The sequence below is a fragment of the Aethalodelphis obliquidens genome, unplaced genomic scaffold, assembly GCF_003676395.1.
Source record: "Aethalodelphis obliquidens isolate GAN/ISIS:26980383/991018 unplaced genomic scaffold, ASM367639v1 scaffold11, whole genome shotgun sequence".
In the NCBI taxonomy this organism is placed as follows: Eukaryota; Metazoa; Chordata; class Mammalia; order Artiodactyla; family Delphinidae; genus Aethalodelphis; species Aethalodelphis obliquidens.
This window is the reverse complement of record NW_020837955.1, coordinates 39,725,557-39,737,857: the sequence shown is the minus strand read 5'-3', so window position 1 is coordinate 39,737,857 and position 12,301 is coordinate 39,725,557. Positions and strand designations below refer to the sequence as shown.

The 12,301-nt window shown below is 42.8% G+C and overlaps 1 protein-coding gene across 2 annotated transcripts in view; it reads left to right on the top strand.

The window, feature by feature from the left end:
• ADAM12 (ADAM metallopeptidase domain 12) overlaps nucleotides 1-12,301 on the top strand; it is a 388,736-nt gene that overhangs the window by 104,962 nt on the left and 271,473 nt on the right. For both annotated transcript variants that reach the window (XM_027112934.1, XM_027112932.1), the window contains exon 3: nucleotides 8,889-8,962. In XM_027112934.1, the coding sequence (XP_026968735.1) occupies nucleotides 8,889-8,962 (74 nt within the window). The remainder of the gene's footprint in view (nucleotides 1-8,888; nucleotides 8,963-12,301) is intronic.

The window sequence follows — 12,301 nt, the reverse complement described above, 5'->3', positions numbered from 1 at the left end:
GCATATGCAAGGTCCCTTTTTCCAGGTAAGGTAACATATTCACAGGTTCCCAGGATTAGGACATCTCTGGGGGCCCGTTATTCTGCCGACCACACTGATAGACAGTATTGTTATCCCCGGTCTCCTGGTGAGGAAGCCGAGGCCCAGCAGAGAGAAATAACCAACCAGTAGTGCCTCAGTCCGAGTGGCAGCACCCAGCGTGTCTGTGGACACATCTCTGGCCTGACCCCTTCCCAGGTTCAGCCTCCTACATGGAACAAGTTTCCGAGATGCAATGAAATAGGTCTTTCTTAGGTGAGATGATTGTTCCTTTGCATTCAAAGGGGGAGGGATTGTTACCTATCTGCTTCCTAAATATCCAACTTAAGATGTCCCTAGCCGTCACACCGGGGCTCAGTGACCTTCTCCGTAGCTGCTGGAGGAGGTAGCTTGAAGATGCTGAAGTGACCTGGGCCCTGGCACTCGGTTGAGGCCGTCTTCTCGCGACAGCGTTGCTCATCACAAGCCCTGTTGTCGGTGGTGCCGCCTCACTGATACTGAACACGCAGGAGGGCCACCTCGTGTGGGCGGGATGATGGGCCCGTGGCACTAGGGCTGTGGACGGTCTTCTGAGTGATGGGGAGAATGGCCGATGGGGAAGTCCATCCTAGCCACTGGCCTCCTGCCCTGGGCGTCCTGAGGTTCCTGAGCCCTGAGCAGGCGGCCAGGTGGAGCTCGACTTTGTCTCTCCTTCCTGCTAATCGAGATGTCTGAAGGCAGAGCGGATGGGAGGGCAGCAGAGGTCTGAGGACCAGTGCACAGCCTGCTGGGATCTGATGTCAGGGGCCCATTTCAGCAGCACAGTCTCACCACACGTTTCAGCTCCTAGGTCACCACGTCACCACACAGTGTCCAGCGTTCAGCCCCCAGGCCCAGGGCAGTTAAGAACCATTAAGTGGCAGAATAGGACGTCCTCAAGCCCCTCCTACCCTGATTTTCTCACCCCCTTCTCAGCACGGCTCTGATTTCTAGCTCTGCAGCCCCCAGAGCCGCCACCTTGTGTTTGACCTTGATTTCCGCTGATTCATCCCCTCTTCCTCTTACAGCGCGCTCTCTGCCCCTCTGCTCTGGTCTGGGCTCTCCATCACTGAGGTCCAAAGAAACCAAGCGGGACGAGCGGGCGTCCTCAGAGGGGCCAGGAGCCAGGCTGGGAGCTCGCACTCACTGGCCTTCTCGGCCGCCCCAAGTATAGGTGGTCCAGCTCGCAGCAAGCCCCTCTTCCTCTCCACAGAGGAACAGAACCCAAGGCACCTTCGACGGCCCAGTTCCTCGCTCACTACCAAGGGATCCTCTGTGCAGCTGCTTGCATATGTGGGCCGTCAGCCTCTGAGAGTGAGGCGGGGCTCAGATGGACGGACTTTGGCCTTGTGCTTGGGTCAGCAGGGACCCGGGAGGAGAGCCCAGACGGCCCTTCATACCTCCTGAGGTGGCACTTATGCCTCCGCCGCCCCCTGCATCAGTATCCCTTCCGCCATCTCCTGCTACCGCCGCACCTGTCTTCTGTCATCCCACAGATGTTTCTAGGTGGCCCCATTCTGGGCGTGGGGAATAGGATGTGGAACAAAGCAGAAAAATTCCCTCTTCCTACAAAGTTTCTGTTTCTGAAAAGGGGAGATAGACAATTAACAAGTAAAATAAACACACCAATACACGATCACAAATGAGATGGCTAGAAAGAGAGAGAAGTGGTGTGTGGGGCAAAGAGCCCACTGGGATGGGGGCTTCCCTGCGGGGGGTGACGTCCAGGCTGAGACCGGGAGGTGAGGCACCTCGAGAGCCCAGGAGGGCCTTCCAGCAAAGGCTCAGCTGGTGCAGAGGCCCAGAAGCCAGGTGCAGCCTGACCAGTCCAGCGGTGTGCCGGGAGCTTAGGGGTGAGAGAGGCCAGACTGTTGGTGGTGTGAAGACAGCAGTTATTCTAAGAACAGTGGGTCATTGCTGAAGGGGTTTAAGAAGGTGCACTGTTAACTAAGCTGGGGAGTTCTGGGGGAGCTGCTGTGAATTTTCCCCAAGTTCCCCTTTGCATTGGATTGGGGAGGGGCGGTAACATAAGAGTTGAAATTTAGATGGGTTAAGTTTGAGAAACCTGCACTGTCGTGCTTCTAGATTGCTTTCTTTTAAGTCATGTTGTTGGTCTCCTCTTACAACCCAACAGTGAGCTCTGGGAGGGGACAGACGACCGTTGTCTGCTCAGAATCTGCCGTTGTCCTCAGATGGACACAGCATGGGGAACTGTAATCCTATAGCGTACAGATGCGTGGGGCAGAATGGCAATATTTCAGTGAATGAATGAGGCTTTAAGATGATCTGGCTATAGCTACAGTAATCAAAAATGAAAATCTAAAATGTTAGTTGCAAATCTAAGCATTAGTAATCCCACCAGTAGCAACAGCATAAAGAGCTTGAATTCAGAGCATCACACATGACAAAGGTGGTGAGGTCGTGCCTTTTTTTGGTGGGAAGGGAGAACTGGCCTAAAATCGGTAAACCCGTCATGCAGAGAAATACGGTAAGAAGAATCCGTGCGAAAGAGAACCTAACACCGTAACACACAAACAGCTTCAAACTCCATTCCACATCTTTCAGAAGCGCTTTTTACCTTAAGATAATGTGTGCCAGTCTGCACATTTTAACAAGTGGTTTGCTGATGTAAATTTTCCATCAGAGAAAAATATCAATGACTCATGAATAAACATTATTGTCATTTACGTAACAACTAAAAGGCCTCAAGCCAGAGACGCCCATTATGGTGCTGCAGTGCCCTCGTTCCTTACTGTGTTATTCTCCAGCTAATTCAATTTTGTCCTCTCTCAGTTCCACAGGGCCCATATCTTCCCAGCTATGGAACTGCTGCACTGATATTAAAGTGGTAATCGAGATTGCCTCTAAATATTCATAGCAATAAGTGACTCTCTCGTGCCTCGTGAGTGCCAGGGCAGCAGCCTGAAGCATTTATTTAGTGCTGGAGAGGGATCCAGTTATTTCGGAGTCCCTTGAATGCAATATTTTATTTAATATTGTTGTTCTGCTTGAAAAATTAGGTCCCTCTGAGTTTCTGGTGTCGGTGGTTGAGACTAATGACTTTGGCTCAGAACTGACCATTGTCTTTGAAAGGATAACCTAGAAGTGGTGATGGGAGTGGACTTGGCTATTGGCCCCGCATCTGATTTTTTCGTGCAGTCCCCTTCCTTCTGCAGGCTCACTGCCACCTTATTTCAACTTCATGGTCAGGTTCAGATTTTTCTACGTCATTGAAAATGGCTATCCTTTAAGGACAGAGAAACACCAGAGAGACGATATTGTGTATCATTCCATCCATCAGAGGCGAAAAAAAAAATCATAAGCATCCCTGAAAAGTTACATTTATTGACTTGGGATATTTTACACCCATCATGGGTGAAATAATTTAAATTCAACTTTGGGTGAGCTCCCCTTTACACAGATTAAAGAATGACAGCCCAACATTTTGGAGTAAAATAAGATCACTTTTAAGACTCCTTTATTGTTGTTATAATATTGCTCGTAAGTAACAGATAGCAGAGAAAATAATTTACATTGTCATAGGATATCACTTAAGAGGTTATTGTGACTAAAAATGTTATTAAGAAGAAATAAATAAATAAATAATAAATAAAGGCAGCCCAATGGATAATACTGAGAAGAAAAGAAAAAACTGTAGCTAATCCAAAGATCGCTTTTGAAAAATGTGTTTATATTTCCAGTTAAGTGGGATATGCTGGGCAAGTACATTGTGGGAAACCTCAGAAAGAGCACAGAGCAGCCGAGGGTCCGAGTGATGGGCAGCGGTCTCTGGCCAGAGCCTTACTTTGCAGACCCCTCTGGGCAAACCATTTGGGGGAGCCTGCCCAAACTCACTTCCATGAGGAACTTACAAGGAGTGAGGCCTCAGAAGAAACTAAACCTGCCCTGATCATGGACTTCTAACTTCCAGAACTGTGAGGAAATAAATTTCTGATAGTTAAGCTACCCAGTCTGAGATATTTTCTTATTGCAGCCTTAGCAAATGAATACGGGGGGTTTCTAAGATTCTGGTAATATTTTGACTTTTCAGCTGGGTGGTAGGTACCCTGATGATTATTTTATTGTTGTTTTTTAAATTGTACTTATACATTTTATATACTCTTTTGGATATACTTTTGCCAATTAGAAAAATAGAATTATAATGACCGTCAAAACATTTCTAGCCTACTGATGAGCATTTAATTGATTTATTCAGCAAATGCAGTTCTTTAAGCATTCAGTAAAGGACACGGTTTCATTAGGGCAATCAATGTCTCATTTTTAAAAAGGAAGGCTGTATTTAACCAACACTAGTTCGTCATCTCCAATGTCTAAAAATCAAAAGAAAATGGAATGAATACATGCTTTTAAACTAAGAAATCTAATGCAATGAGTGGTTTTGAGTTAAAATAGCTCTCTGTTCTTCTCCATTGGTTTCTCCTATACCATTCAGATCTCAAGTAAAATATACAGGTAAAGCTCTTTCTACCACCCTGGGGGAAAATGTATTCATTTGAATATGTTAACATTAGAACGTTCTAACAGCTCCCGTAGGGACTTTATGTAGAATTAGTACCAATGTTCATGTTCAAGCTTAACTGAACTTTTCATGGGGGAAAAAGGGTGCTGCAAATATTTTATTTTTATTCACAAATATAATTGCCAGGATTTATCTTTAAAATAGTGATGTGTAAGAAAAAAACAAAAGTAAATAGTGATGTGTGTGTCCCTATTTTAGGCTAACACAATTTGTAATTAAAGTAACTTTTCACACATATACATAAAACACATACAAATAAACAGACATATTCATGCATATGCTCTTTGGACACATCTTGACAGAACATTGAGATGTATTTTTGTTCTAATATTTTATTGTAAGCATAATTAATAATCTTGTTTTTCTAAGATGTAATTAATGAGTACAAATTGCAGACCCTGGGGGCTTCCCTGGTGGCGCAGTGGTTGAGAGTCTGCCTGCCGATGCAGGGGACACGGGTTCGTGCCCCGGTCCGGGAAGATCCCACATGCCGCGGAGCGGCTGGGCCTGTAAGCCATGGCCGCTGAGCCTGCACGTCCGGAGCCTGTGCTCCGCAACGGGAGAGGCCACAGCAGTGAGAGGCCCATGTACCGCAAAAAATAATAATAATATCACCCATCAATTAAAATTGAGAAGAGCTCTCTTAAAGGACATTAAAAAAAAATCCATCTTGGGTTTGTACTTAATTCTATCCCCTGAAGGCACCAATATTAAAAATAGTCTCGTTCTTGGGCAGCTATTGGATGATGCAGGTTTTAGGTCTTTATTACTGACTCAGGCATGTCCAATGAAGATGGAAATTTCTGTGAACTTGCTGTGAAGATGGAAATGTTCCACGTCTGGGCTGCCTAGCAGAGGTAGCTACTAACTACCTGCTGCTTTAGAGCCTTGAAATGTGTCCAGTGAGACGGATGAACTGATTTTTAATCTTTATTTTATTTTAATTAATTTAAATTTCAATAGCCATATGTATTAGACATAGGAAACTACAGAGAGCCATTCCAATGGCCTACCTAAAAATAAAGTGAGTAGTGTTTCGCGCTCTGTGACTCTGTCCCAGTTATATGGCATTAGTTAATGCAACTTGTGACATTTTCCCAAAACTCATGTGACCCAACAACTCATGTTGTTGCAGGTTTTGTTTCAATTTTGTTTCCTCTTAACTCATTATTTTAAGGTTGGCTGTTGGAGCTTGCAATCCATTTTCTCTTAAAACATAGTAGCATGTGGTTTGTTAATTCATAGTAGAGCTGAAATGCTGTGTTGTGAAAAAAGTCCCTTGAGCTCTGGAGTTATAATAGTGTCTTTCAAATATGGAATGTTAGAGAACTACGTATAAACGTATTCTTCTATCTCTTATTCAAGCATAAGACCAAACAATCTTACAAAGCAAAGGCAAACAAAACCAACACACTGAAGTCAGCAGCACTGATTTAATGCGGATGATGATGTTTGCACAAGACTGACACGCCACTTGCAGCACCAGGGCAAGGCTACCCGGGAGGTGCAGGTGATCTGGAGTTTGTGCTGCCAGTTTCGTCCTGACCCGTCTCTCCTCCACTGTGCTCTTTATAAGCTGCTAAGGAACCTTTATTTCCGCACTGGGCTGTGATGGCATTTGGCCCTTGCTTAGCTTGGCTGCATCATTTGTGAATTAAACCCTCCTCTGCCCTTCTCACATCAGCCTAGATAGTCAGGCTGTCCTGCCCGGCCCCGACCAGCACAGCAGCCGTGGTGAGCTGGGTCAGGGCGGGCGTGGTCACGCTGGCTGAACTCTCTTTCCACATCATCAGAATGAAAACACAGCATTCATTTTTTTTAAATAAACATTAAAAATTTTAAGTTCTTTTGGAGAGAAATGCCCCATGGACATGTGAAACCTCCATTTGAACATGCTAGCTGGTGGTGGCGTTGGGGGGAGTTGGAATTGACTGTCCACCTCCAGAATCACTGAGGATGCCCAGGGGAAGGGGAAGCAAACGAAGAGCTTCGTAGAATAACTTTAGGATGGTACATCAATTTTGACTGGGGTAAGGACTCTGAATCATTGACTTGGGCTCAGCAAGAGAGAGTGTGGCGTGTTCCACCACCCCGTTAAGTGGGAGAGAAGCTGGGGTAGGTGTGTGGGTTTAGGGACACTGCCACATGGCTGCATTCCCAAGGCAGGGCAAGAACCTTGTTGGGATTTCTGGGGCAGAACAAAGAATGTAGGTTCCTGCCCCCCACTGACAGCTGGGCACACACAGACTAGGGTTTCCTGGGGCCCAGAGGAGAGGAGGAAGATGGCGTCTGCCTAACAAGAGGGAGAAGAGGTTGGTAGAGTTGTTTGACCTATTCATTGATTGATTCTCTCCTTCACCAGATATTAATTGAGCTTCTGTTATTTGTCTGGCACCTTCGTGGGTATAATAAACAAGTGGACCCACAAGTCAACATACTGAATTTTAATGAACAGGAAGGGAGTTCTTCCTTATAAGGAGGAAAAGGGCAGGAGACTGGGAGAAATACTAGCTGGGGAGAGGTGGATGTCATTAGACTGGGGAGTGAGGTAAGGCTTCTTTGCATCATTGACGTTTAAGCTGATACCGAGTAGCAGAGTTGGGAGAAAGCATTCCAGGCAGAGGGAACAGCCTGTGCGAAGACTCGGAGCTATGAAGGAGCTTGGTGTGTTTGAGGAGCGGGTGAGGTCAGTGTGGCTTAGAGCTGGGTGAGCGAGGAGAGCAACGCAGGTGGGTGTGGAGGGGCATGAAGGTCAGGCCATACAGGAGCTACAGCCCACATTGAAGAGTTGGCATGTTCACTGTGGAGAACAGTATGGCGTTTTCTCAAAAAACGCTAAAAATAGAACTACCCTGTGATCCAGCAATTCCATTCCTTGTTATATATCCAGAAAAAACAAAAACATGAATTCAAAAAGAGAGATGCACCCCAGTGTTCATAGCATAGCATAGCAGCATTATTTACAAAGCCAAGATATGGAAGCAACCTAAGTGTCCATCAATAGATGAATGGCAAAAGAAGATGTGAGATATGTATATATGTGTGTATATATATGTCTATATATATACATATATATATACACACACGCACATATGTACGTATGGGTGTGTATGTGTGTGTGTGTGTGTGTGTGTGTGTGTGTGTGTGTGTGTATATACACACACAATGGAATACTACTCAGCCATAAAAAAGAATGAAAATTTTGTTATTTGCAGCAACAGGGTTGGATTTGAAGGGCATAATGCCAAGTGAAATAAGTCAGACAGAGAAAGACAAATACTGTATGATATCACTTATTTGTGGAATCTAAAAAATACAACAAAATAGTGAATATAACAAAAAAGAGAGCAGACTCACAGATACAGAGAACAAACTAGTGGTTACCAGTGGGGAGAGGGAGGTGGGGAGGGGCAACATAGGGGTAGGGGATTAAGAGGTACAAACTATCGGGTATAAAATAAGCTATGAGGATATATTGTACAACATAGGGAATATAGCCAATATTTTATAATAACTACAAATGGAGTATAACCTTTAAAAATTGTGAATCACTGAACTGTACACCTGTAACATATAATATTGTACTTCAACTATACTTCAATAAATATTTTTTTAAAAGAGTTGGCATATTATCATCAGTGCAATGGAACATCAGTGCAGGCTTGCCATGACCAGGGGTAGGTGGATGAGGTTGAGTTTTTAAAAATATCCTCCCATTGCCATTGGGGGATGAATGGGAGGAAAGCACAGGTCGATGTGGAGGGACCGGGATAGAAGGGTTTTGCAGCATCCCCATGAGAGATGATTGTGGCTTGATCCAGAGCAAGGTGGAGAGATGTCAGACCCGGACAACAGGAGCTGTGTCTTGGAGGGCGACTCAATAGGACCTCTTCATGGATCAGCTGCAGTTGTTGAGGGAGAAGGACTTCAAATTTCTGACATGAGCAGTTGGGGAAATGAAAGTGCCTTCTCTAGAAACAGGGAAACCAAGGAAGGAGTCGATTATGGGAGATGGAAGTTGAGTCAAGAAGGATCCCAAGGGTACATGTGGCCCAAGGAGAGGAGTGCAGAGGCCAGGAATGCAGGTGTGTCAGTACCATCTGGGAGGGCGATGCGTTTTCCAGACTCCCGTCCTGCTTGTTTTGATCTCCTCCACTCAGGATCTCAGAATGGTCCCGGGAGGAGAATGTATTTTTCTCTCCCTCCATTGACTATGCCTACAGAGCATGCTGAGATCCCGGCACATCGAAGGGAAATGATCTTCAACTGACTTCTCTTATTTCTCTTTCAGAATCATCCAGGAGTCTTGAATTTTCGAATACAACTGGAAAGCAAAGAACTGATTGTAAATCTGGAAAGAAACAAGTAAGTCGAGTTAATTCCTGTTTATGACACCATAGGAGAAAGTTACAACGTGGGGACCGGAGAGTGCTGTGTAATTGATGTTGACATTTAGAGACACAGAACTAAATGTGTAGATTCATAATCCGAATTTGGATGTGAGGCTGGAATTAACTTCAAAGAATGATCCAATGGAAAAATAATTGTATTTTGTCACTCTAAAAGAGAACTTTCTAACTCAGCAGGTTTTTCTCATAGTTCTTTTTTTTTCAGAGCCTGATGTTTCAAGGATAGAATTTAAGCATCCTCTGTTCTGTTCCAATAACAGTGTTCCATAATTAGTTGACTTTTGGCAGTTCCTGGGTTGTATAAGGAGAAACAGTTTCAAATGGGTAGAAGCTCTTTTTTCCTTGGGAAATACCAAGAGTTTATTTTATCTTTCAGACCTTGTCTCCAATGGTATGAAGTATTTATTTTATCTTTTGACTTAAAAATTTGGCCCTTTTTTTTTTTGAAAAATTATATATATTTTCAGAAAATGGTATTATATAGTTTTTCCTGTAGCACATGGATGTTATTACATATTTTGTATGCCTTCCCAGGAGAAGACTGTGCCTGGTTCAAGGCACAAGTAAAAATAACTCATATTCTTGTCATCCTTTATACTGCGGCTCTCCCCATGGGTTCCTCAGATCTAAAGGACCCCTACTATTCTAATTGATTAGTACCAGCAAAGAATCGAGCTTTCCTAATAAGCAATCTGTATTTAAAGATATAAGTTCCCAAGTCATGCTTGATTCAAAATTGGAGTTTCTGTCTTCCAGAATTACTGGTCCCTGTTTCTCACGCATCAGTGAAATGCTGATTTTTTGCTGAAATGACAGTGTAGATAAGACAGTTTCACTGAAATGAGTTCTGCCGGAGATATTGAGTCACAAAAATCTGACTCAGCATCTCTATGTGAACGAGTCAGATCACTTACTTATACTTACTTTGGTTTGAGGGTCCTGAGCAAATCAGATGAACGGGATCGTGAATGGCCAATTCTAACCTTCAGTACCTGACACCATGGCCAACAGCAATTATTAAAAAATAGGTTTTAAAATGCATATGAATATACATTAAATATGTATTTTATTTTATTTTATTTTTTTTTTTATTTTTATTTTTTTTAAATATATATTTTAAATGAGTATATGTAACATAGCATGGCCTGCTTCTTGGGGGTCTGCAGCCTGCCTCTGCATTTCTTGCATGTTTCTCCCTCCCCATTAGATGGATTAAAAGCTTTTATGAGCAGTAAATAATGTGTTTTTAGCTTTTCTTGTGACTTGGTGATCTTAAACTAGAGGTTCAGGAATACATCTTGGATAATCAGGGGGCTGAACGGAAACCTGAATATTGCTTTTGATATGTCTCTCTTAGCAAAGTATATATTTTCATGCTCTTTTTTTTCATGTAAGAATATCATAGGACATTTACATTTTCGTACACTGCTGTTTGTACGTGGTTTTGAAAATATCTCAGTGGACGAAACTTGGTATTCCTTGAAAGAGCAAAAAAAAAATCAGGCTTCTGGTGGTGACGCATTTCCTCGATGGGGTTTTAGGACTGGCAGCTGGATTTGGGAAGTGTCTTTATTGCGACCGTTCTTATTGTTAGCCTGTTGGAGGAATGTGGTAAAAGGCACGAGTGAGGCTGATCCTGGACCTTTACGTGATAGTAGGGCTGCAGGTAGAAGAATGGAAATTGACTTAATAAAAACCTTAAGTTATTTGTTTTCACTCTACAAGGAATATGTGTCCAATGCAAAAAAATTGAAAACTGTAGAGAAAAAAATCAAGAGTCCCCACCCCCAAAAAATGTACCCCTGACACCAAACACAACGTTGGTTGGCGTTTTGGTGAATGTGCATATGGATTTTCTTTTCCTTGTAGAAAAGGCTTTGCTTCTTTGGTCTCCCTAGTTGATATTGTAGTCTGTGTGGAATATGATATCCTACTTCTTCATTTAGCTTTATAATGATGTCCTTTTCCGTATACAAATGCATTTCTTCGAGCCCCTCTGGTTCTCTGAGTCTGTAAAGTGAGTTAATAGTCTTATTCATGGTTCCCTCTGAAAATGATTTACCTTCCATTAAGGCGGGTAGTATGGTGCAAGCTAACTACTAGGCAGTGGCTAATTTGTATAAAAGATCATTTTCAAAGGTACCTTAATTTGCTCACTTCCGGTTCTGGGCCTTTCACAAAATAACCTCAAAATTAGAAAAGTTGTAAACTTAAAACTATCTCTTCTTGGTTTCTTTCTTTTCCCAACTTCACTGGCAAAGCATGTTTTAGAAAAGCATATGGAGACGGTTTAATGTGTTCCTATAACATTTTATAGCTTTATTTTAATTATCCTACTTATGCTCATTGTGGAAATTTCATTCTGTTAAAAATGACATTTTCAAAATTAGAGCATGGTAATGTGACTGTTTTAATAATCCGCTTCCAATCCATTTCCACCAGTTACTTCAGTATAACAAATTTTTGAAGACGGTGACATGTCTGTTCCATAAGCACTTCACTTTTGAAATGATGAATACCAAAAAATTCTACAACTTTATAGGTAGAATGAAATGCTTGTATGCTACTGGTTGTTTGTCAGGCCCAAAAGGTAATCAACCCATCCAAAATTAAAAATTAAAGTAGAATTTCTAACTTGCATAGCCTTTGGCCCAGTAGATCCAATTGGAGAAGTTATCCAAATGAAGCTATAAGAACCCAAAGATAAGTGGACGAGGAAGCAGGATAAATGTAAATAGTTAACAACCAACAGAACACAGAGCCCGACCAGTCTGAAGGTAACCTGGTCGGTACCCTGCTTCAGAGTCTACGGGGGCAATCAGCCCTGTGTTCAAGGATGTTCATTGCAGAAAGTTTTACCTAAAATAGGTCAACAGGAGATCGATTAAATAAGTTATGACTCAGCTATGAAATAATACTACCCAGTAGTACATCTAAAGATGATGATGGAGATTTTTATTATTGTAAATAGCATTGATAGTATGACCGCTGTGAACGGCACGTTGGATAGTAGTTTACATGGCATTCAGTTTTTATCTTAAAATTATACTCATGTACATGTATGCTCGAAAGATTTGGACATTTACTTTCTTTATTCATGTTTTACAACAAGAAAATATTGCTGTTAAAATTAGGAAAACTTTTTATTTTGAAGGAAAAAAAGCTGCCCTAAAAACTTGAAAATGGTTGTAATGAAGAATGTTGAAGTATTTACTATTCATAAAAAAGAAATGAGGGGCTTCCCGGGTGGCGCAGTGGTTGAGAGTCCGCCTGCCGATGCAGGGGACACGGGTTC